Source organism: Linepithema humile, chromosome 3 (genome assembly GCF_040581485.1).
Source record: "Linepithema humile isolate Giens D197 chromosome 3, Lhum_UNIL_v1.0, whole genome shotgun sequence".
NCBI lineage: Eukaryota > Metazoa > Arthropoda > Insecta > Hymenoptera > Formicidae > Linepithema > Linepithema humile.
The window spans coordinates 990,118-1,016,971 of NC_090130.1; the positions used below are offsets into that span (position 1 = coordinate 990,118).

Consider the following 26,854-nt stretch of genomic DNA (forward strand, 5'->3'; position numbering starts at 1 on the left):
TACACATTAAACTATTTAATTTTTTTTGGTTACATTAAACTGCTACTTATTTCAGCAAGAAACGCCATCAGCAAAAAATTGAACCATAAAAAAATATTTCTTTATCTCTCCGCCTTTATTTTATTCAAAAACTGTAACTTTCTCTAATATATACAATACGAATATTTTCAAGTAATTTAATTATTTCAATATTTTATAAAAGTAAAATGAGTGTTTAATATTTAATAATTTTATTCTTTTTTTCTATTTATTGTTCTTTTAGAAGATTATTTTATTTGAAAGTATTATTACGCTACGTTATTGACATTCTAGTTACTTAAAACATTATTTCAATTTATAACTTATTTCAGCAAACTCAGAAGCAATAATAATGTAAAAGACTAATAAAATCAATTAATCACGAAGGACTGGTATAAAATGTGCTTTGCAATTAATATTAATAATTAATGCTTACTTAAAAAAAAAAACAATTTTTACAAAATGTTTTTTCTGCCATTTATACATATCTCTTAATATGTGTCTTTCTTGTAAATCCTTCTAGAATTAGTGATACGAGTTGGATGCTACTGTTATACGGATACAAAAAATTAAAAAGAAAAAAGCCAGATGTTCTAGAATTTTTTATAGTAATAACTAGATAAGAAAGTCTTAACTTCATAGAAAATTTAAGTATTTAGAAATTAAGCATGCATAGAAAGCATATATCGAGGCATAATTTGTATGTACTAATATTTCATAAAAATAGATTGTAATTGTCTGTTCAATACTTTATGATTCAGTTTTGTATTGTTTATACTTTGCTTTCAGATAATACTGCATTTAAAGATGTAATTATGATATGTCGCCATCGTATTGTTTCTGTATTGCATATTCGATTCATGAAAAAATTATTTAGCAAGAGATACCATTTTAAAATAAATAACAAAGGGGAGAATTGTAGAATTGTAGGGGAGCATCCATATCTAAGAAATTCGATCGGTGAAACTATAGACTGTCAACAGTCATCAGTTCCTCAAAGATTTTATCACGTGCCATACCTATCAGTTATCGCTCAAAATGTTCTTTGACCTTATATTTTAGATAATTTAAATTAATTTACAACAAATATGTAATATATATATATACCATTTTAAGTTTGTAATTATAATAAATAGAGGCTTTTTAAGGTATAATATGAGATACATAAATAATATTTATTAAGAACAAAAAAACTGTTCGAAAGAATTAATTTGCATTCAACAAACTAGTAAATTACTTTAGATATATGTAAATATAGTATATTATTAAGTTATATATACAGGGTGTCCCAAAAATTTTGACACAGCGGCCGTATGCCGGTAGAGCAGACCAAACTGAACCGAAAAGTCCTCTACCATTTTACAATTTTCACAAGGGTTAAAGAGATATTAATTATTAAAGATTACCGAATGCGAACGCACGGCTGAGATAATACCGCCTACAGACTACGGTCGCGTGACGCGCCGCTCGCTGCTCTCCGCTCGCCGCTCCCCGCTCGCCGCTCCCTGCTCGCCGCTTGTCGCTCGCCGCTTACCGCACGCCGCGCGCCTAGCGACCGTAGTCTGTAGGCGGTCGTATCAGCCGTGCGTTCGCATTCGGTAATCTTTAATAATTAATATCTCTTTAACACTTGTGAAAATTGTAAAATGGTAGAGGACTTTTCGGTTCAGTTTGGTCTGCTCTACCGGCATACGGCCGCTGTGTCAAAATTTTTGGGACACCCTGTATATATATATATATAATATGTCGTGCTTTACGAACAATATCAAAGAACATCTTTTAAAGAAAATGCATATTCTTCAACTTACGTTTAAACTTTTAACGATATTTGGTTGCTGGCGACCAAATTCCTGGTCATCGCTACATAAACGCATAGTGTACCATATATATTCAATCATAATGATTTTATTATTAAATACCTTTTTATTGTCGCAATTTATGGATTTAATCATGACCGTGGAAAATGCTGATGATTTTTCTGATAATTTCTTTGTATTGCTTGCTATGTTAATTTCCTGTTGTAAATTGTTTAGTATGCTAGCAAATCGCAAAAATATTATCAAGTTTACTAATATACTAACCGAGAAACCATGTAAACCATTGAAATCAAATGAAATAAAAATCCTGTCTAAATTTGACAAACACATAGAGTAAGTACAAAAAACAATAATCATAATGCACTACTTACTAAAATAATATTAAATTATAAAAATTCATCGAAAGTTTTGTTCAATTTTATTTTTATTTAATATTAATTTTATATTTTAATTTTAAAATGTAATTATTATAATACATTTTTTAAGGTTTAAATAAATTTAATATCTTTTATGTTATATTTTAAACATATTTAAATAAATTTTTTTAATCATAGCATAACTATTTATTTACGTTAATTAGATCATTTAGTTTTTTTATGACACAGTTTTATTTTAAAATGCGGAAAGTTTAGTCTCGTTTTACAATTTTGAAAAAAATGCTACGTTAAATTTTTTTTATATAGGGAATTTACAGAAACATACAAAAACATAAAAAAATATGTATACATCTGCAGTTATTTTACAGGACCAATACTTGGCGCTTTGTATATCTTGTAATAGTAACATTCTCATTCATCGTGTTGACATCTCTATCTTTAAACTTCAGAAAAAGGAAATTAACGTACAGAGCATGGTTGCCGTTTAATTACTCATCAACGACAATGTTTTATCTGACATACAGTCACCAATTGTTAAGTTTGTTTGCCGGAGGTTTCCTAAATGTTGGTTGCGATACTCTTATTTGTGGATTATTGGTACATATTTCCTGTCAGATTGAAATCTTAGCTTATCGTTTGAGAGAAATTATGTCTTCTAAAAATATCTTACCCGACTGCGTGAGACAACATTATAATATTTTCAAGTTGGTCTGATATTGAATAATAAATTTTGCAAATTTTCTTATTTTTTGTTTAATGTGCATACAAATATGTACGTTAATTATTTTAATATATTAATGTTTGTTTATCACATTTATATTAATAAAATATGTTTTTAACAAAATTATTATATATTTTAGGCTTGCTTTTATTATAAATGCAACATTTAGATTAATTATTAGCATACAATTTATGATAAGTATGTTAATAGTATGCTTCAGTCTTTATCAATTAACTAAAACAACAGTGAAAGCCAAGTTTATAGAACTGACATTATATATGATTTGTATGTTAACACAAATCTTTTTGTATTGTTGGTATGGAAACGAAGTAAAGCTAAAGGTACAGAACTTATTTTTACTTTTATAATAGTATATCTTAATAATATTTACTTTAAAAAATATATTAATAACAAAGATGATAATGCACTTATTTTTTTTTGTATAAATAAAGTTGTTGACACATACATTACATTTTATGCAATTCAGTAGAGTCGTCAACTGGTCGATGACATTTTCGAAATGGAATGGCTATTACTGGACAAAAGTAAAAAAAAGTCTCTAATGATAATAATGAAACGAGCAATCGTGCCTATTCAAATTACCAGTGCTTATATTATTCCCATGAACCTTGATTCATTTATGGGTGTTTGTATAATTTCTGCTTTCTAGATATTTGCTATTAAATATATTTGAATTGTAATCATAAATATTTATAAATTATTTCCAGTTACTCAAAACCTCGTACTCTACTTATAATTTACTTCAAAAAATGCGGGAATAATAATATAGATCAAATCAACGTGCTATTTACATCACGAGATGAAATCAGGGAAAAGTGTGAAAGAAAAAAGATGTCAAACATTTTATACATTTAATATTGATAATTAGTACTCGTGTCACGTAGTATTATTAGAAAAATAAAGAAAAATTATCCAAGCGGCATTATTTATTTTATAATATATATAAATATTCTTTTATTTGGGATATTTAAAAAAAAAATTTTTGGACATTGTTTGGAACGTCGACAATGCCGAAGATTTCATTGAAAATTTTTACGCCATTCTGGCATTTTATAATTTTATATCTATTTATATCTTACATCTTGTACTTCCTTGGCAATCCTGCCTTCCTTAGCGTGTTTCGTTATTGAATTATGCCCAAAATATTTTATAGTTTTATTACAGATCTGAAATTGGTACAGAGAAGTATATGCAGACTGACTATTTCATACGGAGTATTAAGAATAAAAAAATATATTTTTTTAAGGCAAAGAAAAAATATGAGTTACCTGCATTAAGATTTCATGAAGGGAAAGTAAAGTAGTCGGTGACATAATAATATACCCACATTCCTTAGTTTTTTATTTCTTCCTCAAATCATATTTGTATTAAAAGATATCATCTCTGAAATGTCAGCGTATAATAGTCAGTTTTTTAGAGAGCTATAATATTCTACGATAAAAGTGTATCTATAGGATCAATGATGCAGATCCGACATTATGATAATAACATAGTATAGACGAAAGAATATTAGCGAGAAAAAAAATTGAAGGAAATTGAATTACCAACGTTCTACGATTGTCAGTCGTTTTACGATTGTCAGTCGTTTGTTAATCGTCTTGTTCGTCAGTTATTATTTTCAGCTAAATTTCAAATACATATTTATCTTTAGCAATATTACAATAAATAAAATGTTGTAAAATATTTTATGTGACATTTCACAAATAGTTCAACTATCTTCTATAATTGATTGCAAACAATGTGTGTGAAAATTTAGCTGAAATTGTAGGTATAAAAATTATAAATTAAAAATTTGGAGAATTGTGACAAAATATAATTACGTAAAAGACAATTTTAAATACAAAAATTTTAAATATTGTGCATTTATTTATAATGTGATTGATTAATATTGTTTAGTACAGCTATTTATTAATTAATTATTGTAATAATATTTGTTGTAATTAATATGTATATTTAATTATATTTAATTAAATTTAGCATGCTTAAAAAAGTCGTACAAAGTCGAAAAAAATGCAAGTTCTGCAATTTACTTTTAAACTTTTGATAATCGTCGGTTGTTGGCGACCAAAATCATGTTCGTCATTGTATATGCGCATAGTTTATGATGCATACACGATTTTTATGATATTATTGCTATATACATTTTTGGTGTCGCAATTTCTGGACATTATTTGGAACGTTGACAATGCCGAAGATTTTACTGAAAATTTTTACGCCACGCTGGCGTCGGTTGTTTCATGCTCTAAAATGTTTAGTTTGTTAGTAAATCGAAATAACATTAATATGTTAACTAACAAACTCATAAAAGACCCGTACAAACCATTGGAGATCGACGAAATAAATATTCGATATAAATTCGATAGGCTTATACAGTAAGTATTATTACACCATGAATGAAGTGAGACTTATAACTACAATATAAGTACTAATGTGTAATACAGTTTTAGTTTATCTTTTTAATTAAAATAATACATCTAATATAAATATTGCAAAAAATATATACGTTTTATATAATAAAACAAAAAATTTTTTTACGAAACATATTATAAGAAATTAGTGCAAACAAACTTTTCTACATCTCATTAAATACAAAAAACCCAAATATTCAAATGAGCGTAACAGTCGTTTTGCAGCACCAACACGCTCTGTTATACGATTTTGGTGGAATCAACTTGTATATGCATTACTATGACATCTTTGCTCATGGAGTTCAGAAAAGGACATCTGACGTATAGAGCGTGGATACCGTATAACTACCATTCGTCCACCATTATATTTTGTCTCACGTATGCTCATCAACTTATTAGCCTGACAGCTGGATCGCTGGTCAATGTAGCCTGTGACAGCCTTATTTGTGGATTACTAGTGCACATTTGCTGCCAATTTGAGATCCTAGAATACCGACTGAACAAAATATCGAAAGATTCTGAGGTTCTTCGCGACTGTGTACGTCACCACGACAGTATATTTGAGTTAGTTATTTTATTTTACCATTCAAAAAAAACAATATCTTGCATTTTATTAAAAGAAGAACGTATTAATCTTTTTTTTTTAAACTTTTTTCTTATACTTTCACACTTTGTTCTGATTTGAAACATTTTACCGCATTTAAATTATGTTTTAATTAAAATTATTTTTATTATGAAAAAATATATTTATTAAAAACATTATTGTTATTTAATATTTAATATTTTATAATAGATATGCAATCAAGTTAAATGACAAGTTTAAAATGACTATTGCAATGCAGTTTATGGTCAGTACGATGGTCGTATGCTCAAATTTATATCAGATGACTAAATCAACGTCGTTAAATGCAAGCATTCTTCCTTTACTGCTATATATGTCCTGTATGCTGACACAGATTTTCATTTATTGTTGGTATGGAAATGAAGTAAAATTAAAGGTGCGCGTAATTAAGTTGTTCCGCGCGTCAAAATTACAGAAAATATTAAAAAACTTATACTAAGAAATTTTATAATGCAATACATTGTTTTAATTAAGTTGAGTACAACTGAGAGATTAATAAAAATTTTTACATTTTGAAATACAGAGCATTCAACTGCTTGACAATATTTTTAGAATGGATTGGGTATCATTGGATAAAAACCATAAAGAAAGTCTATTAATAATTATGAATCGTGCAGCGGTACCAATAGAATTTACCAGTGCATATGTTCTTTCTATGAATCTTGATTCTTTTGTTGGGGTTAGTAAAAATTAATTTCTAGTTTTGTAATATGTTATTAGCTTAACTTGAAAATATATTTTTACTTTAATACAACGTATTTTGTTAAAATTGGATAATTTGTAAAGAAATTAATTTATAAATAATGTTAAAATACCAACAAATATAACTATTTATCATATGTTAGAAAAATAAAAGTTACAAGATAAGTGCATATATATGCTTGCATATATTTGTTGCAGTTACTTAAAACATCGTACTCGGCTTACAATATATTGAAACAAGTGTAAGAATCGTAACAGGAAAATAAAATAGAAACTAATTGCTACGATGTTTTCCAGTGCATTCTTGTTACTGATAATTATTAATATGTATCACAATTTTAGTATTGCGTATGTAGACAAATAAACAACAAACTTGCTGCTTGCTCTCTTATGTATCTTCTTTTATTATATAATCACATATTTAATTATTAAATTAATTAATTACGATAAATGCACTAAAAGCAGTTTTGCTTTACAAAAATTAATACGTAATTTATTTAGAATTAGTTTATGTATGTGCTTCAAAACTTAATAAATTAATTTAGAAAGAAAATACATCATTATATAAAAATATGCATTACTATTTGAACTTGCGAAACGCTCTGTTTATGTCGCCCTATTTGTGGGAACATCGCGAGAAAAAAAGAATATAGAGTTTTTAGGACATAACAATACACAATGCAAATGTATTTAAAAAACTCACCTTATTCTGCTTGTTAGAAACTGTTTAAATTCGATATAAAAAACACAATTGACTATAAGAATTTAAAATAAATAACAGAATTATAGCTAGCGATAGCGATAAATATTTACTGAGGAAGTAAATTGATGGTTTACTCTTTCGCATTAAGATTTTATAGAGATAAAATAGAAATCATGGTCTACTAACTTGCGACGACAATCCTGGATTTTTTTACATTTTTCCGCTATTACCTTAAATATTATTATATTATATGATTATCGCATATAATTTGCATTTGAAAATAGTTGTGTATGCTGTACCATGAAAGCGAGGAATGATGTTGCAAGTTTGGTAAGTATTGCGAGTAGGAAACGATATTATGATAATTATATAGCTGTAGAACGCGAAGGGGACGCTAGATGAGAAATGTTGTCGCGCAGAAAGTTATATCATGTGACTATAGACGTTCTAAGGTTCGTCGGAGTTTCGCGAAATAAATTTAGGGTGCGTTTGAGAAAAGAACAAGAAGTGTGCAAAGTTTCGTATTTTAAACGTCATTAAACTCGAAAAATTTGTACAATTAGAAAATTTTTAATTCCGACTTAAAGTCAGATTTTACAATAATATTATATATATTTATATATTATATATATATTTCTCTATATGTTTGAGAAATGTATTAGACATCAAATGAAATATCGTAATCGCTGAGTAATTAATACTTTTCAATGTGTATTTTATGAGGCTAATTTAACTTGCTAATAACTTAATAATATCATTGCTAAAAGGACTCATTAATCACATTATTGACATAAATAATAATAAACATAATTGTTCGATATAACGTTCTTCGTAGTGCTTTATTTGATTGAAAATAAAATTAAAAATTGAGAAAATGCAAGTTCTTGATTTTACATTAAAAATTCTTATGGTTGTGGGCTGCTGGCGACCAAAATCTTGGACGTCATTGTCTAAACGCACTGTATATAACGCGTATACGATTTTCATAGTTTTGCTGCTGTTCACATTTATGTTATCTCAACTTATGGATCTTGTGCTGAACGTCGATAATACCGACGATTTCACGGATACTTTTTATATCATGCTCGCCATGGTTATTTCTTGCTGTAAAATGACCGGTCTCTTGATAAACCGCAAGAATATAGGAACATTCACCAGTATTCTTACTCAGAAACCATTTATTCCACTGGAACCCGACGAAAAAAAGATTCGTTATAAATTCGACAAGACGATACAGTAAGTATCTAAACAATTACTTTTCCAAAAATAGCTAAAAATATACAAAAATTTCTTTGAGGATAATTAAATTATGCCGTTAAACGTTGTTGTGAAGAAAGATGTCCATAACGAACCGCATAGGCGTTTTGTAGGACCAATACTTTACGGTATACGATTTTGGTCGAGGCGACGTGTGCGTGCACCGCATTGATCTCATTGCTTACGGATTTTCGGAAAGGTAAATTAACATACAGGGAATGGACACCGTACAATTACTCGTCCAAAGTGGTGTTCAGCATCATATACGCTCGTCAGTTGATAAGCTCGACATTCGGCTCTATGGTAAACGTAGCCTGCGACAGTCTGATTTGCGGATTATTGTTGCACGTATGCTGCCAGTTGGAAATATTGGAGTACAGGCTCAATAAGATCTCGCTCGGGCAGAACAAACTGCGTGAATGTGTACGTCAGCACGCCCATATATTTAAGTTAGTCTCTTTAAACAATTTCGCAAATTAATAAAAAAAGCATATTTTAGATTAAAGTTATTTATTAGTGTCTTTTGAAATAATTTTGCATACGTGTATTGAGTGCTATTAATTTCTTTTTCTAAATATATTTTTTTGCAGGTTTGCATTCATGGTAAACGAAAAATTCAAGATAATTATTGCTATTCAATTTATCATAAGTACACTAGTCGTGTGTTCCAACTTATATCAATTGGCGAAGATAACGATAAGCGCACAATCTTTCCCATTGATATTATATGCGTTCGCCATGCTAACACAAATTCTTATTTATTGTTGGTATGGAAATGAAGTCAAATTAAAGGTGTGATTTCTGTGTGCATATTAATAAAAAGCTCTAACATACCGTATCTCGTATTTAATTAAATGCTTACGATACTAAACATAAAACTCTTAACAGTCTACTTAACAAATGTAATAAAAATCGAAAAAAAATTTACTGTAATTTTTTTTTGCAAAAACGTTATGTAAAATCTTAATTAACATGTGTTATATTTTTTAATCTAGAGCGTTCAACTTGCCGCTAATATCTTCAAAATGAAATGGCCGACACTAAATCAAAGTGTAAAAGCGAGTTTGTTAATAATTATGAATCGCTCTCTAGTACCCATTGAATTTTCCAGCGCGTACATTCTTACAATGAATCTCGATTCTTTCGTAAGCGTTAGTATAACAAGTGTTTATTGTCAATGTGTTGTCAGAAAAGATTCTTTATAAAATTTTCTTGAATCTGTTTGGATTATGACAGTATTTTATTATCGGCAATATTTATAATATTTTAAGAAAAAGCTTGTAATGTTTACATGATATTTACATTTTTGTTGCAGTTACTTAGGATATCATATTCGGCTTATACCTTATTACAACAAATGCAAGTAACATGATTCAAGCGGGAAGTAGTATAGAAACTAAGTAGCTACTATGTTTTCCAAAATTGCGCATAATTGCTTATTTAATATTAATTATTGTAAATTTAATTTGTAGGCATATAGCGATAGGCATTTAGTAAATAAATAAATAATAAATACATGTACATTTTACTTTTATTCGATATATAATCTGCGATCTTTAATTATTGTATAATTAGAATTTTTTGTGAAAATATAAATATTTTAGTAGTGCAATAATTAACAAAAGAAATCTTACCTAGACAACTGGCCAAGTCGTTATTTTCACAATATCTTTGTAAAATATAATTTTATATATTACATTATAATTTAGGTATATAAATTTTTTTTAAGTTATAGATAAAACGCAATATGGTGCTTCGTTAGGTCAACGTCGACTGGATTTTCATTCCCGTATCCTTATTGTAATACATTTACTTTACCTATATATGTATATTTAATGAGTTCTTGAAACCGCAGCACCAGAATTACGAATAGATCGATATAAACAGCAGAATTAACGATGACAAGGCGGATACACGGGGTGGAACTGGCGACAGTAATAAATCCTATATTTTGTAAGCAAGTATCCGCAGTATTATCTGCATCAAGATTTCATGACGATATATTGTAATGCACGGTATGTCAACGATCGAAGATATTATAGGTTTTTTTCTTGCATTATTTCTCTTTATTTTGTCTTGATATCGTCGTATAAATTTCGCAAAAGAAATATGCATATTACTTCATAAAAGTATTATTACCAATTGGAGTACGTACATTAGAAATTCGATATTACTGTAATCATATGTCTACCGAGAGAATGCGAAGAAAAAAGCTAGGCAAACAGCATTGAGTACAGAAAGTTGTGTCACGTGGCTATAGACGTTGTAAGGTTCGTTAGGATTTCGTACAATTGCTTTAAAATATTGATGTGCAAGAAATTAACAAGAAATTGTTGCTGTTTTTTTTATACGAGTTTATTAATTTTCTTGACGCTCGTATTCTATATGTAAAAATAATTTAACAAACCAAAGAGAAATTAATGTGATTATTATAGTTTTATAGTATAATTTTTTAGATAATAATTTTATATAAATTAAACGTTTTAATTTTGTATCTTTTTAGAACTTTTCGTCATAATTATATTACTAAATTACATTGAAAGGCTTTGAAAAATGCAAGTTATGCAAGTTCCATTAAAAATTCTCACGGTGGCGGGATGCTGGCCACCAATTTCTTGGTCCCCGATGTGCAGACGAATAGTTTACAACACATATACAGTTTTTATAAGTTTATTGCTGTTCACCTTTATGCTGCCACAGCTGATGGATATCGTCTTGAATGTCGACAATCCCAATGATTTCACGGATACCTTCTACGTAATGCTGGCTATGGTTATTGCTTGCTGCAAGATGCTCAGTCTGCTACTAAATCGTAAGCACATCAAGATATTAACCGGTGCGTTGATCGAGAAACCATTTCGACCACTGGAACCAGATGAAATAAAAATTCGACAGAAATTTGACAACATAATACAGTAAGCAGATGGAACATACGTGTGTGTACTTAATTGACAGACATAACAAGTATAAAATTTAAAGTCTTTGACAAAAGTATAAATACATAAAAAATAAATGATGAATAATGAAGAACATTTTTATTATTTGAAAGAAGTGAGAAATATATTTCTTTTTTTTTAAGGAAAATGCAAAGTAAAGTCATTATAAATTAGTTCAACCCTTATAGTTATTTTGCAGAATCAATACTATATGGTACATAATTTTGGTTGAGACAACGTGCGCGAGCATCACTCTGACGTCCTTGCTGACAGACTTCCGGAAAAGAAATTTAACATACAGAGAGTGGATGCCATACGGATACTCTTCCGATATAGTGTATTATATTATATACTTTCGGCAATTAATAAGCCTGACGACGGCATCCGTCGTGAACGTTGCATGCGACAGTGTGATCTGTGGATTATTGCTGCACATTTGCTGTCAAATCGAGATCTTGGAGTGTCGACTAAAGAAATCCTTGCGCGATCGAGTCGATCTGGGTGAATGTATACGTCTGCATGATCGCATCTATAAGTTAGTCTTTGTACGAAATTCTCTACACTTTAAATTTTTTAATCATTTTTTTTATCTGAAATGTAAAATATTTCAAATCTTAATTAGATTAATATGTTTTAAATAATCACATTATTATTCAGCAATATGCATTTTAAAATAAATATTCGAATTCAAAACTAATTAAAATTATTATGTATTATGTATTTTGAAATCAAGACGCACTAAAAACAAAATATTGCTGCAACAGCGTTTCTCTTTTGCAGATTTGCTTATATGATAAATGAAAAATTCAGATTTATAATTGTCGTTCAGTTTGCAGTAAGCACACTGGTGGTGTGCTCCAATCTGTATCGATTAGCGGAAACGACATTAAGTGCAAAATATATTCCACTTATATTATATACATGCTGTATGTTTACGCAAATTCTTATTTATTGTTGGTACGGAAACGAAGTAAAACTAAAGGTATTGATTAAATGAATAAATATCACACTTTGTAAATGTATATTTGGAAAAATGAAAAAAATATTCCTTTGACAACTTCTATTGCAGAGCGTTCAATTTGCTGATGAAGTTTTCGGAATGAACTGGGTGACAGAAAATAAAAAAGTGAAGGATAATTTGATAATGATTATGAATCGCTCTACGATGCCTATAGAATTTTCTAGTGCACATCTCAATCTGAATCTAGATTCTTTCGTAAAGGTAAGGAAATAAATTAATTTTTATAGCAATAAAATCAATTGTGTTTAAGAGTGTTATATAAAAATTTACATGTTCTCCAGTTGCTTAAAATATCATATTCAGCATACAGTATACTACAGCAGATGTAAAAAAACAATTTAAAAAAAAAAATAAAGGGAAATAACCAGTATTTGACATTCAACATATAGACGCGCTGTGCGTGTCAAAGAATATTGAGTAAGCGACCATTAAAGTAAAAAGAATATATATATATATATATGTGTGTGTTAATTTTATAAATAATACTTAATATATGAATAACTCGCAAATTAAAATTAGGCATAATGTATTTTAAAAAATCTGTAGTCTACCATGAGAATTTACAAAATTATAAATATAATAGTTACATTATATAGTTATATAAACCATAATATCTAGTTTTATATTATTCCAATATCACTTATATTATTATATTTCAAATATGTATATGTTATGTAGAGTTGAAAAGTGTTATATACTTATATATATGTATAGAAAAAGAAACAGACCGTTCTGATCCATTCTGATGTGAGTATTATTCCTATGCAATATGCGTCATATTATAGAAGCGAACAAATCGAAGATTATATACTTTGTTTTCCGCACTTAATTAAAAATATATATCAAAATACCGAGAAACAGACAGCGCATCAAGAAAAAGTATACCCATAGACAGTAATGAATAAAATATCTGATAATGAATGCGTATAACGAGAAAACGTATTAAGATTTTATGCATCTGAATTATTATATATGAATTCTGCTTACAAACCGCATCATAATATATTGATATAAAATTGAACTACATGAAAATGTTAATTCATGGGAAACATCTGCTCGGGTTTATTATTACAATAATAACAGGTGCTGCCTGCAAGGGAAGTTCGAAAAATGTTGCGCCGCGCGATTATAGATCCTCTAGTCTTCTTATAAAGTAGACTCGCTTGTGAAAAACGTGCAACGGCAATTTTATCGTGCGACTTATGTCAAAGGATTATGCAGCACATGTTACATGACCGATGATAATTATACGTAATCGGATTAACCAATTGTGAAAACTTTTTTCAGGAAAAAGAAAACTCGTTTGTTCTCGAAGTTACTTAAAGACAACGAAAATGAGCGCATTGAAATTTACACTTATGATTTTATCAATCGCTGGATGCTGGCGACCGCACTCGTGGACATCATTGATCAAACATACACTATATAACGTCTATACGTTATTAGTAATTAGCGTGATGCATGTCTTTACGTTTACGCAGTTTATGGAGATTGTGCTGAATGTCAACAATCCTGAAGACTTTACCGAAATTTTATACACAATGTTGACCATGGTCATCTCATGTTACAAAATACTTCATTTATGGATAAATCATGAGGATTTTGCAGAATTAGTTGAGAATCTAAATAAGGGATTGTTTAGGCCACTCGTACCTGCAGAAATTGAAATTCAACGGAAATTCGACAAATTGATAGAGTAACTACAAAATTGTAACAATTGCGTGTACAATAACAAAATATTTCAAGAATGTGATGATTAAAATATTAAATTTGAGTAAAATGTATTTAAAATAATTGAAGCATCTTTTTGTAAAATTATTCTCAACAAATTTGATGCACTTTGAAAGCCATTATCAAAACTTTACTAGATGCTTCCGTATTGACAATTAAATTATTTGTGCTATAAATATTATATATTTGATAAAATTTATGTAATAAGAGATTAATGTTGTGCGAAATGAACGTAAAATTATTTTCTATATTTCTCTTTTAGGAACCTTGCAATGCACTACACTGTTCTGCTGCAGTCAGTGCTCGCAGGTAATCTCTTTATATCATTAATGACGGATTTCAGAAAGAGGAAATTAACATTTAGAGAATGGGTGCCATATAATTATTCATCGTTTGTGATATTTTGTCTCACTTACACTTATCAATATTTGAGCATAATGGCATGCATTCTCGTCAACCTTTCTTGTGATAGCCTCATTGTCGGTCTGTTACTGCATCTATGCTGCCAAATTACAATCTTAAAATATCGTATAAAATGTATTATAAATAATCCAAATATTCTACGTGACTGCATACGCCATCATCATCATATAATCAAGTTGGTTCTTGTAAGAATTCCATAATGTAAATTTTTTCTTATTTAAAAAAATATGCTTTTAAATTTTAAATATATAAATTTTATTATATTTATCAATGTTACTTTTAATTTATTACTTATTGCAATTTGAAATCTATTATCTTCTCTCTCTATTTTAAAAAATTTTTTAAATAAAATTTTGTATTGCAGCTTTTTTGGCGCAGTTAATTTTAGTGCTTAATGTAAAAATAATTTTTTTTCCAGATATGCACACAAAACTAATGCGAGATTTACGAAGATAATAATGTTTCAATTCGTGACAAGTACATTCGTGGTGTGTTCAAATTTGTTTCAACTTACTAAAACAACTCTGGGCATAAACCACATTTCATTAATAATGTATACATTATGTATATTTATACAAATTTTTATGTATTGCTGGTTCGGAAACAAACTCAAATTGATGGTATGCATGTCTGTTTACTCCATTCAAAGTATTGTAATTACATATGTGAAGATTATTACACGCGTCATTAAAAAAATAAAGTTATATTTCATGAAAATTTATTAAGAAATTTGTAGAGTCTCCAGGTGGTTGATACAATTTTTGAAATGGAATGGATAACATTGAATAATAAAACAAAAAAAAGCCTCTTGATACTTATGAATCGTGCAATGATACCTCTCGAATTTACCAGTGCGCATATTCTTAACATGAATCTCGATTCTTTTGTGGCGGTCAGTATAAAATAAAATATAATACTATATTTCATTTTCTTAGTTATGTTCTTAATTATTATTGTAATAAATTTTTTTTACAAAATTTTTGCTAATGTTTTTTTCTAGAAAGTGTATAATTTATATTAAATAAAATAATATTATCTATAATTTTGTAGATTGTAATATTTATAATAGTTTGATAATTATGAATAACGAAAATATAAATTTCATAAATTTTAATCATAGACTATTATAAAAACTTCAAATAATTTCCGATATATTTATGATTATTGTAGTTGCTTAAAACATCGTACTCTGCTTACAACTTACTAGTACAAATTCAGGAGCAATAATACAAATAGCAAATGCATTAAAGATACATTTGATGCAATTATTAATGTTACACCTCTTAATGTATGTTTAAATGTATATATACAGATGTACGATAATTGGTAATAAATATTTTGAAAAATAAAATACCTTTATATTAGAATAAAACAGTATTTTGACAGTTGTGATAATTCTTATTTTTATAACGTTATTTTTTATTTTATATAAAAATATGTCAGAATAAAATATAAAGCAACTCACCAATATTCACTTTTTTATCTTCAATACCTGTATGCGCAGAATTTGGACGAATTATAAAAAGAATCGTATAGTTTCATTTAAGAAAAAAATGCAACTATATAGCGATGGCATTTGTGGAAAATATAATACCACAAAATATTCGCTATTTTTTCTTTTATCCACATGCTACCAGTCTTATAGATACTCATTTATGATTTCCGTCACTCGTTTATGTTTACATAGTAATCAATGTGGATGTGTGTCGACTTCTACTGAGACAATCAACGAAATATTTTATCATCGAAATATAAAAAAGTAACGATATGATATCAAGTAAATACTGAGATGTTTCATATTTTATTAATACATTTTTATAGAATTTATTTTTTTCTCCATACTTTACTACAATTTCGTCTTGTATTTAGATGTAAAAACATTTCTCTCTTGTTTCTTTGTACGATAAAAATATGGAAGGAATTTTTCTAGTTAATTTGCATGAACGTTAGTTTGAAGGCAATTACTGAAAGTTTGGTATTGAAAAGTACAGTTATTAAATATGCAAGAGAAAGACGAGGAAATATCGTCGACAAAAAATATTGTCCATTATTGGAGAGCAGTGTCGCAAGTCTATAGACATTCCTATAAGTTCACATACTCTCATAAAATTATATTACTTCCCGTACGGTAGATATTCTGTTAGGCTAAATTCTTGAAAAGAACAAATATTGTTTAAAAATTATTTCATAATTGCTAATACTAACATTAGTCACATACGTTGCACAATTGGACACAATTGATCGGTATCGTTTTATCTATTTAAATAAAAGCTGAAAATGCATGTTTTGAAATTAACATTCTCAATCGTCATGTTTGTTGGATGCTTTCGACCACTATCGTGGACATCACTATTTAAACGTACTATTTATACTATCTATAGAATATTCATAATTACTCTTTTATACACTTTTGCATTTTTGCAAATTATGTACATTATTCTGAATGCTGACAATCCCGACGACTTCACTGACACTTTGTATATAATGTTAAATGTATCAGTTTCGGGTTATAAATTGCTTATTATGTGGATGAATTATAAGGACGTTAAAACAATAATCAACAAACTTAACGAGGAACCATTTCAACCCTTGGATGCAGGCGAGTTAGAAATTCGTGAAAAATTTGATAAAATAATACGGTAAATATCTTAATAACAGTCGCACTTTTATTTAACAATAATTTATTCTGAATGTATATTTTAGTTTAGTTACATTTGACAAGATAAATCAGATCATTTACCAAAGCAGATTATTTTTAAATATTTTTGAAAATTAATTCAATTTACACTTACAGTATTTATGAATAAATTAAGATAAATACGAGCCAAACAAATTAATTTTTTAGAATATTATAAAATTTTCAAAAATATATACGTGATCAAAAAGTATCGGGACTGAATTTATTTTAAAAAACCCACAAAACTTACATATTTGAGAAGGGAAATGCAAAGAAAGGCATTGAGTTTCAAATCTGTAAGTTTTGTAGATTTTTTAAATAAATCTAGTCGGGATATTTTTTGATCACACCTTATACACAATATATTGTAAATTGATAACAAAAATATTGTGTATGTGTGTGCGTGTGTGACTAACTTTTTATTTCTTTTTCTAGATTCAACACATTACGATATTCAACTCTGATCGAGATGTCATGGTCATGCAGCGGATTGACGTCGTTACTCGTCGATTTCAGGCACACAAGATTAACGTATAGAGAATGGATACCATACAATTCTTCATCTTACATAGTATTTTGTATTACGTTTGCTCACCAGTTTTTAAGCACGTTCTATTGCGCTACCATCAACGTCGCTTGCGATACTCTTATATGCGGTCTTTTGATGCACGTCTGCTGCCAAATCGAGATCCTGGAATATCGCTTGAAGAAGCTTGTAAAAGATCAAGATACTCTGGGTTATTGTATATATCATCATAACAATATATTTGAGTTAGTTATCTTAGTAACACGATAAAAATATTATAAATTATTGCCGCGTTACATGGAATAAGTATATAAATTATTTTGTTTCCAGATTTTTATCACATAAATATAAAACCGTAAATCTAAGATGTTAGTCAAAGTAGATAAAAAATTTATTATCGATTTTTTATTACTGACCGACTTATATCACCATTCCATTAAAACGCTTTGTGTAAAATTTTACTATTATATGATTAATACTCTTATTTAATTTTTTTATTATTATCTTTTTTTTAATAAAACAGCTTGTTTTCAAATTGATATGCAAATATCACGGAATTATAAAAATAAAAATTTGATTACAGGTTTGCACAATTAATCAATACAAAATTCTCACAAATAATTGGATTTCAGTTTATAACAAGTACATTGATAATATGCTCCAATTTATTTCAACTGAGCAAATCGTCAATAAGCGCGGACTATATTGCATTATTCATATATACATGTTGCATGTTGACAGAAATATTTATATATTGTTGGTTTGGAAACAAAGTCAAATCAAAGGTATAATTATATACTATATTGTAAATAATTAATAACAAACTTTTATGCAAACATAGACACAAAATCCTCAAAAATAAGAAAAAAATTTTTGCATATTAACTTATAGAGTATTGAACTAGCAAATAGTATTTATCAAATGGAATGGCCAGTGCTGAATAACAACATTAAAAAAGATCTTTTAGTAATTATGAAACGTGCGCTGGTGCCCATCGAATTTACTACTGTACACATTATTAGTTTGAATTTGGATTCATTTGTATCGGTTAGTATAGAACATTTTTAGAATAATTTACATGTTCTAGTTTGTGCCAATGAGATCTCACATATTTTATTACATATTTTATTTTTCCAGTTGCTTAAAACATCATACTCGGCTTATAATTTATTAGTACGAATGCAAGAAGAGTAGCTTTGTAATCTTATTTTAAATGCAGTTAATTATTTGTCAACAAAATAAACTGATTATATTATGGCCAATACACATAGAAAGAAATACATCGTGATAGTCCAATATCAAGTTATAGATAGCATGATATAAATTTAAAAAAAGAAACAATATTTCTAGATTAAAATAAATTTTAAAATAACTTCAGCAATTATTCTTTTTAATATTTGTATTTTAAGCCAAAATGTATCAGAATAAAATACAAAATAATTCATACAGTATTCGATATAATATAATTTCAATATTTTTATTATAAGAGAATTTGAAAAAATCGTGAAACAAATCCAATAGTTCCATTAAAAAAATGCAACTGTGTTATTGTACTTACGGAAAATGTACTTAACATTAGAAAGTTATTTTCCGTTTTATCCAACAGCTTAGTAGATATATTCCTTCTTCTTTATTCGTTTCTTTTGCGTACGCAAGAATCAGTGTGGACTATACATCAACTACTAAGCAGAAAACAATAAAAAAAATATTTTGTCTTCATAGTGCGGAGAAATAATCAAATGACATGTATAAAGTAAACATACAGAAATTATTCGCCTTTTATATTCTTTTATATTCTATTGATTAATTTGTGGAGAATTTCTTCTTCTTTTCTATACTGTTTTATAAGTAATTTTTTCTTTTCATCCAGGCGTACTGTATGTTTTTATATAATGAAAATTACATATAAATGAAATCCATACAGTTTTTCCAGACAATTTCTGCAAGGTTAATATTATGAAAATGTAGATACTAAATATGCAGAAGGATAGAAACTATTATTGATGAGAGATATCGTCTACGATCAAAGAATCGCGCGTCACAAGTCTATAGACATTCTTTAGTCATTCTCTTGAAATTATGCTACCTGATCTGACTTCCCGTGCGATAGAAATTCTGTAAGATTATCTATAGAGTAAATAAATATTTTTCAAAGACTTTCTAACTTATTTAAACAATACCGGAGTTGATCATATTTACTGTATAGCTGAATAAAGTTATAAGTTCTTTTTTAACAAAAAAAAATTTTAAAATGCAAGTTTTAAAAGTGACATGTGCGATTGTTATGATCGCTGGATGTTTACGACCGTTAACGTGGACGTCTTTGTTTAAACGGACAGTTTACAACATCTACAGATTATACGTAATTAGTATGTTATACTTTTTCTCGATGGCGCAATTAATGGATATTATTTTGAATGTTGATAATGCTGATGACTTTACTAATAATTTGAATATGATGTTGACTTCGTCCGCTGCATGTTATAAAATGTTCATCATGTGGTTAAATTATGACAAGGTTGCAGCATTAATCAGCTGTCTGACTGAAGAACCATTCAAGCCATTAGATCCGGGTGAGATGAGGATTCGCCAGCAATTTAATCAAACAACACGGTAAATATATTTTAATTCATGCATATCTGATTTATTTGACATTGTTTTGCTTTAAATACCTTAATTGCAGCACTACGTCTGATAGAAATATATTTAACCCTTAGTCCCGACGGTTCTTTTCGGCACCTTTAATCCCGACTCATGGGTCGTTTGCGTCTTTGCGTTATTTGGATCAGTAAAAACGCTTTAAAAAATCTGAAAAAATTCATGGAGTTTCTTTCAACTTTCAACCTTGAAGTTCCAATCATAATATTTCAATAAAAATTATTTTTTTAGGTAGGGGATATGGCGCGTTCCGTACCCGTTTTCAAAAATTACAGCACTTTGAAATTTCGCTTGGGTCGAAAACGACCCATGAGTCGGGACTAAGGGTTAAAACTGTAACTTTCAAGAAATTTGTTTTTGCCAATTAAAAATTTTATATTAAAGAAATTGCAAATAAAAATTTGTAACAAATCTATAAAAATTATATTTTTTAATTTACAATAAAATGAAACTTAGCAGTGCTTTACCATTTGATAAATATTATCTGTTATAAAGAATAAACACAAAAATATCTCGTATTTTGAAACTTCCATTAGACGTATATAACAATCTCTTTAGCGACTTTTTAGGAACAATACCTTGCGTTACACGATCCTGATCGAAACGACGTGCTCGTTTATCGCTTTGATGTCGTTGTTAACTGATTTTCGGCACAGAAGATTAACATATAGAGAATGGGTACCGTACAATTATTCGTCTCACATGGCGTTTTGTTTTACGTACGCTCAGCAAATGATAAGCACCTTCCATTGTGCCACTGTAAATGTAGCTTGCGATACCCTCATATGCGGGTTTTTAACGCACGTGTGTTGTCAGCTCGAGATCTTGGAATATCGCTTGAAGAGACTCTCGAATAATAATGTTACTCTGGGCTATTGCATTCGTCATCATAATCGAATTTTTGAGTTAGTATCACATTATATTTAAAAAATTGTATATTATTTGAACCACTTGAAAGCCAAACTGACTAACTCCATCAATTTATTTTATTTATAAAAAGTTAAGCACCAATTGTATGCTTTAGTAAAATTGGAAAATTTACAAAAAATGGAGCTAATTGATTTGACTTCTGAGCGACTCATTTAGCATTATTGTTATATATATAAGTTATAAAAGTTATATTGTTTTTATTTTTATTTTCTCATAATCGTAAAAGAAAAAATCTGAAATTTTATATTACGTTATATCAAATTAACATTAGATATTATAAAATTTTAAAATGTGCAGTGTTGTTATCGATTTTCACCATTAACGGCTGACTTAGCAATATTTCTATTAATAATTGCTTTAAAAAATATTTTGTTGAATTATATTATATATGATTATTCTTGATTATTCTTTATAATTTTTAGTATTGCAATAAATAATTGTCTTTTATCTGTAGTTTACAGTGCTACAAATTCTATTGACTTTGCGTAAAAATAAGATTCTAAAAGCAAAATCTCGATTGCAGATTTGCGAAGTTGGTGAACATAAGATTTTCACTAATAATCGGATTTCAATTTATGGCGAGTATGATGGTAATTTGCTCCAATTTGTATCAATTGACCAAATCGGCTCTTAGTCCGGATCATGTTCCATTGATTATGTACACAAGTTGCATGCTGACGCAAATATTTATTTATTGTTGGTTTGGAAATAAGGTTAAAACAAAGGTACGTTCAATAAAATATGGACTACTATTGTGTTAAGAACTACAGAGAAAATATTTTAATATTATTTTGCAGAGTGTTAAAGTAGTGGATAGTATTTTTCAAATGGAATGGTCAATCTTAAACAACAGCATTAAAAAGAGCCTCTTCGTAATCATGCAACGTGCATTGATACCCATCGAAATTTCTACCGCGTACATATTGACTTTGAATTTGGATTCTTTCGTATCGGTTAGTAAAAAAAATTTATTTGAATCATATAATATGCGATCATAAAACTTCATTGTTTCTTATTTTATTATATTTAGATTTGATAAAAATTATTGTTTAAATAAGCTTATTGAGTTTTATAAATGTGCTTATATAAATACGTATATTATCAATAATCTATTTATAAATATTAGTGTATTTATAGTAAATTAAATCTTAAATATTTTTTATTATTTCAGTTGTTAAAAACATCATATTCCGCTTACAACTTACTGGTACAAGTGTAAACATTTATTTTGCTTTCTATTTCTTTTTGTTTTTGATAAAACTAATTATTAACACAATTAAGCTTGTATCTTGGAAAAAATGTTTTGCGATTAAAATAATAAAAGTATTCATTTTAACAATATAATATTACGTACAGCAATAATGCAGTCCTTATATGCAGAGGGGGTTTGGTGAAAAATATTAAAAAATATACACGAGATACATGTACCTCAATGACATTTCAATAGCGCGACGTAGATACATAGTATCATAAAAAAATGATGGTAGTACAATAATTTGTAAGCGTGTCTATAGACTAGTTACATTAACATTTCATACAGATAAATTATTGCTTCTGATTCATTAACTAATATTCAAAGAATTGATTGTCGTATATTCTGTTGTATTACAGAACAGCTTGTCAGTATTGCAAATAGCTGTAAATAAAATATTTTATAATGGATGTATTAAAAGAAACCATATCGAAGTATCTCAGATATACTCCTCAACTACTGATCTATTGATGACAATTTATTTTTCCATATATCTGCATACTTTTGTCTCACTGTTTTCCAACAAAATAACAGCATATTACGTAATTTTATAATAAAGATATTTTAAAAGAAAGATTCTCGACCTATGAGAGTATTACTTGACAAAAGATACTGTGTGTTACTGTAAGTCTCTTATTGCGATAATAATACAGATAATTTGAGAGAAAAGTCCGATGGAAAATATTATTGAGTTGGGAGGCTATAGATATTATAAGATTGTCGCTCTCTCGTAACATTATTCAACTCGTCATATAACGAACAGCAAATATTTCTTCAAATCTTTCGCAGTATCCAACAAACTTCTAAAGCAAATCGCTCGGAACATTTTCGTAAGTTCTTCATGTAAAAAGTTGCATAAATTAGAATTAAATATTTTAAATAACAATAGAATGCATTAATGTATATTTTTTAAAATAAATTTTATTATTTTTATTAAATCGTTAGCTTTGAACCTAATTATTAACAATTTTTAGCACACATAGTGTGCGGAAAATAGTGAATAAGTAAATACGTCAATTGACACAGTGATATATGTTAAACAAGTGGATATTGGGAAACAATGTGCGGAGCAGGAGCGAAATGCAGAAGAGAATTGAAACGCGAGAAAAAAGCGAAATGCCTGTATTAAAATTTACGCTCACAGTTTTGGCGTTAGCAGGATGTTGGCAACCAACATCATGGACATCAATATTTAGACATATTATATATAATGCTTACACGGTGTTAATAGTTTTCACATTATACACATTTTCAATGACCCAACTTTTAGAGCTCATATTGAACGTTAACGATGCTGACACAATTGGCGATGCTTTGTTTAACATTATAATTTCGCTTCTAGCGTGCTACAAGACAATTATTATGCGAATGAATAATGACGGCATTAGAATGTTAATTAATAATCTTACAGAAATTCCATTCAAGCCGTTGGATTTGAACGAAATCATTATTCGAGAGAAATTTGACAAGAGAATAACGTAAGTATTGCTTATAGCATTTTCTTTGCAAAAGCGATATATTGTTTGTAAAAGTAAATTTGCTAAAATAAGTACTATTAATTTGTTTAGATTTATGCTGTAGAGAATTTCATGTTTTTATATATTCAATATCTTAATATATAACATGTAATATAATTATTTTTAATAAATGTCAAACAATAATTAATAAAAAAAAACAATTTTCCAAAACAAATAAAAATTGCAGTTCTGATTTTATAGGAATAATACAATAATGTACATAATTCTCATCGCAATCAGCGCTTTTTATATGATTTTGCTCTCTTTTCTCACGGATTTCAAGAATGGAGCATTAATGTACAAGGCATGGCTACCGTTTGATTATACAATTTCTGCGTTATTTTATCTCGCATACCTTCATCAAATATTGAGTTTTATATTTATCGGACTTGTTCATCCCGGCACTGACAATTTTATTTGCGGACTATTGTTGCATGCTTGCTGTCAACTTGAGATATTAGAATATCGGATAACAAACATCGCGAATGGTCGAGAAAGCCTGCGTAATTGTGTACGTCATCACTTATGTATATTTGAGTAAGTTTTTTAAATTAATTTTACTGCTATTAAATTATAGAAATATTTATTTCAATTTTCGTAAGAAGCTACAAAAATAAAAAAGTATTTTATTTTTTATTATAAGAGTATATAAAATAAAATATCATAATTTTCTTTAAAAATTAAGAACCTATTTATTAAACAAGTACATTATAATATATTTAATTACATATTTAAAATATGGCATAAAAATATATATAAATCTATTTATTGATTTAATATCGTAGAAAATCGGTTATTAAAAATTATTATTAAAGGCAGATTGTTGAAAATATTCTATATAATTTTCAGATATGCGTACACGCTGAACGAAAGGTTTTCCAGGATAATCCCTGGTGAATTTATAATGATTATGGTAGTAACGTGTTACGAGTTAATTCACATGGCCACGACATCATCATCTAACATTACTTACCTACAGGATATGATGGCTGTAGCTTGTACACTGGCTGCGATTTTTTATTACTGCTGGTTTGGTAATGAAATTAAGCACAAGGTAGTTTTTTTCCTCATTTTATTTTTACTGATGAGTTTATCTGAAAAATATTTAAAAATCTGTTTAAAAAGAACCACCAAACAGAAATTCTTCTGTTAAGCGCGCAATGCTCTGTCACAATTATAATTCAAATAATTTGCAAAGGATCAAAATTCTCATTTAAATATTCTTTAATTTAAATAATTTTTATTTTACAACTATAAATTGCTCCTGAAGAGCCTCGCGCATTTTTGTTACATGCATTTCGCGATTCATTGCTAAGACGCTAGTGGTGAGAAAATCAATGGGCGTCTACTTTGAAAATTGGCTGAAAAAGTTGCAACTAATTCACAGCTCTGATATAAAATTTTATCATGACTTTATCCGTAGAGTCTGCAATTATCGGATAATATTTGGTGTAACATGGAATGGACTATACTTAGCGACAACGTAAAGAAAGGTCTTATAATGATCATGAATCGTGCGATGATACCAATTGAATTTAGCAGCTCGCATCTTATGCCAATGAATCTTGATTCTTTTGTAATGGTTCGTATAACACAAATTACCTTTTTCCACAAATATTTAATTTGTTTAATAAATTTCATTATTAATTGCATAATTATTATAGGTGTTTAAAACGTCATATTCACTGTTCAATGTAATGAAACAATCACAGAAGCAATAATGTAATACAAAACTGGAAATTGTTATTTACATGTTATTTATATGTTTCCAAAATTCTCTTGGAATTTTCTTTTAAATTCTGTAATTTATCAATTTTTGTCTGTAACACTATAGCTTTTCAATATAACTCTCATTTAACTATACACTTGTCACGGATATCAGAAAGGAAAACTTGACGTACAGAGCGTGGCTTCCGTTTGATTAAACATTGATATCGATGCCTGCTATATCAATGGTAATTTTTGCACAATATTATTTTAATTACTGTAAAAGAATTGTTATATGTCACTATAGTAGTGTTCTCACAATTCAGATCCTCTTCCATGTTCCTTACGTTTTCTCTACAATCGCAAACAGAAATCGGAATGCAAAACGTGATACGTTATGACAAGTCGGATAGTGAATAGCGACTGTTATAAATTAACCATTTTGTAAGAAATGTACATTATATAGCTTTCATGAATACTACATAAAGGCAATTTACGTCTGATATTTCATATTGATGAATCTCTGAAGAAATATCTGGTTTATCTTACCTTATTTTATAGTAATATTATTTCCATCTTATCGCATGGCAAAAGTTCCAGCTAAATGCGTCACTTATGAAAATAATATTTCTCGTTGTCGTAAGAGTGATATCGTAGCAATAACATAGATAGATAAGAAAGGGTTTAGTGAATAATATTTCTGTCACAAAATCGTGTCGCGAAGCTATAGACATTCTGGGCATATCTCATTCTCTTGTAAAGTGGATTTACTTAACATCATTTATGTATTATTATTTTTTTTAAGATCTACTTAAAACATTTGAAGATGG

At 28.4% G+C, this 26,854-nt stretch overlaps 6 protein-coding genes across 9 annotated transcripts; all 6 read left to right on the forward strand.

The window, feature by feature from the left end:
* Positions 1 to 1,539: 1,539 nt before the first annotated feature.
* On the forward strand, positions 1,540 to 7,077 carry LOC105676710 (uncharacterized). The gene is made up of 10 exons (XM_067351756.1): positions 1,540 to 2,168; positions 2,581 to 2,916; positions 3,073 to 3,274; positions 3,424 to 3,579; positions 3,662 to 3,705; positions 4,946 to 5,326; positions 5,588 to 5,926; positions 6,156 to 6,360; positions 6,508 to 6,663; positions 6,885 to 7,077. The coding sequence occupies exons 1-10, from the start codon at positions 1,762 to 1,764 to the stop codon at positions 6,930 to 6,932; spliced, it is 2,274 nt and encodes a 757-aa protein (XP_067207857.1). The 5' UTR covers positions 1,540 to 1,761; the 3' UTR covers positions 6,933 to 7,077.
* A 517-nt stretch (positions 7,078 to 7,594) lies between these two features.
* Positions 7,595 to 10,524, forward strand: LOC105676774 (odorant receptor 43a-like). Of its 3 annotated transcripts, XM_067351843.1 has the most exons (6): positions 7,595 to 7,872; positions 8,379 to 8,625; positions 8,760 to 9,095; positions 9,237 to 9,438; positions 9,642 to 9,797; positions 9,962 to 10,524. In XM_067351843.1, the coding sequence occupies exons 2-6, from the start codon at positions 8,399 to 8,401 to the stop codon at positions 10,016 to 10,018; spliced, it is 978 nt and encodes a 325-aa protein (XP_067207944.1). In that variant the 5' UTR covers positions 7,595 to 7,872; positions 8,379 to 8,398; the 3' UTR covers positions 10,019 to 10,524. The 3 variants fall into 3 exon arrangements, with proteins under 3 accessions (XP_067207944.1, XP_012230397.2, XP_067207943.1); XM_012374974.2 differs by lacking the exon at positions 7,595 to 7,872 and having other exon boundaries at positions 7,889 to 8,625; XM_067351842.1 differs by lacking the exon at positions 7,595 to 7,872 and having other exon boundaries at positions 7,889 to 8,625; positions 9,642 to 9,791.
* Positions 10,525 to 10,851: 327 nt separating this feature from the next.
* Positions 10,852 to 12,998, forward strand: LOC105676851 (odorant receptor Or1-like). The gene is made up of 6 exons (XM_012375080.2): positions 10,852 to 10,916; positions 11,150 to 11,561; positions 11,782 to 12,117; positions 12,363 to 12,564; positions 12,652 to 12,804; positions 12,885 to 12,998. The coding sequence occupies exons 2-6, from the start codon at positions 11,200 to 11,202 to the stop codon at positions 12,930 to 12,932; spliced, it is 1,101 nt and encodes a 366-aa protein (XP_012230503.2). The 5' UTR covers positions 10,852 to 10,916; positions 11,150 to 11,199; the 3' UTR covers positions 12,933 to 12,998.
* A 939-nt stretch (positions 12,999 to 13,937) lies between these two features.
* LOC105677401 (uncharacterized) lies at positions 13,938 to 19,348 on the forward strand. Its single transcript, XM_012376037.2, has 11 exons — positions 13,938 to 14,299; positions 14,597 to 14,932; positions 15,176 to 15,377; positions 15,494 to 15,649; positions 15,928 to 15,977; positions 16,708 to 16,732; positions 17,029 to 17,396; positions 17,870 to 18,205; positions 18,544 to 18,745; positions 18,852 to 19,007; positions 19,098 to 19,348. Exons 1-11 carry the CDS (start codon positions 13,938 to 13,940, stop codon positions 19,152 to 19,154), a joined length of 2,250 nt encoding a protein of 749 aa, XP_012231460.2. The 3' UTR covers positions 19,155 to 19,348.
* Positions 19,349 to 19,506: 158 nt separating this feature from the next.
* Positions 19,507 to 23,224, forward strand: LOC105676923 (odorant receptor 46a-like). Its single transcript, XM_012375183.2, has 5 exons — positions 19,507 to 20,573; positions 21,188 to 21,523; positions 22,072 to 22,273; positions 22,346 to 22,501; positions 22,720 to 23,224. Exons 1-5 carry the CDS (start codon positions 20,212 to 20,214, stop codon positions 22,765 to 22,767), a joined length of 1,104 nt encoding a protein of 367 aa, XP_012230606.2. The 5' UTR covers positions 19,507 to 20,211; the 3' UTR covers positions 22,768 to 23,224.
* Positions 23,143 to 26,813, forward strand: LOC136998733 (odorant receptor 46a-like). 2 transcript variants are annotated; one of them, XR_010889274.1, is made up of 7 exons: positions 23,143 to 23,630; positions 23,775 to 24,278; positions 24,519 to 24,854; positions 25,167 to 25,371; positions 25,741 to 25,899; positions 25,982 to 26,272; positions 26,351 to 26,813. XR_010889274.1 is itself a non-coding variant. In XM_067351837.1 (6 exons), the coding sequence occupies exons 2-6, from the start codon at positions 23,833 to 23,835 to the stop codon at positions 26,036 to 26,038; spliced, it is 1,203 nt and encodes a 400-aa protein (XP_067207938.1). In that variant the 5' UTR covers positions 23,143 to 23,630; positions 23,775 to 23,832; the 3' UTR covers positions 26,039 to 26,813. The 2 variants fall into 2 exon arrangements, 1 of the variants encoding a protein (XP_067207938.1); XM_067351837.1 differs by having other exon boundaries at positions 25,982 to 26,813.
* Positions 26,814 to 26,854: the final 41 nt, after the last annotated feature.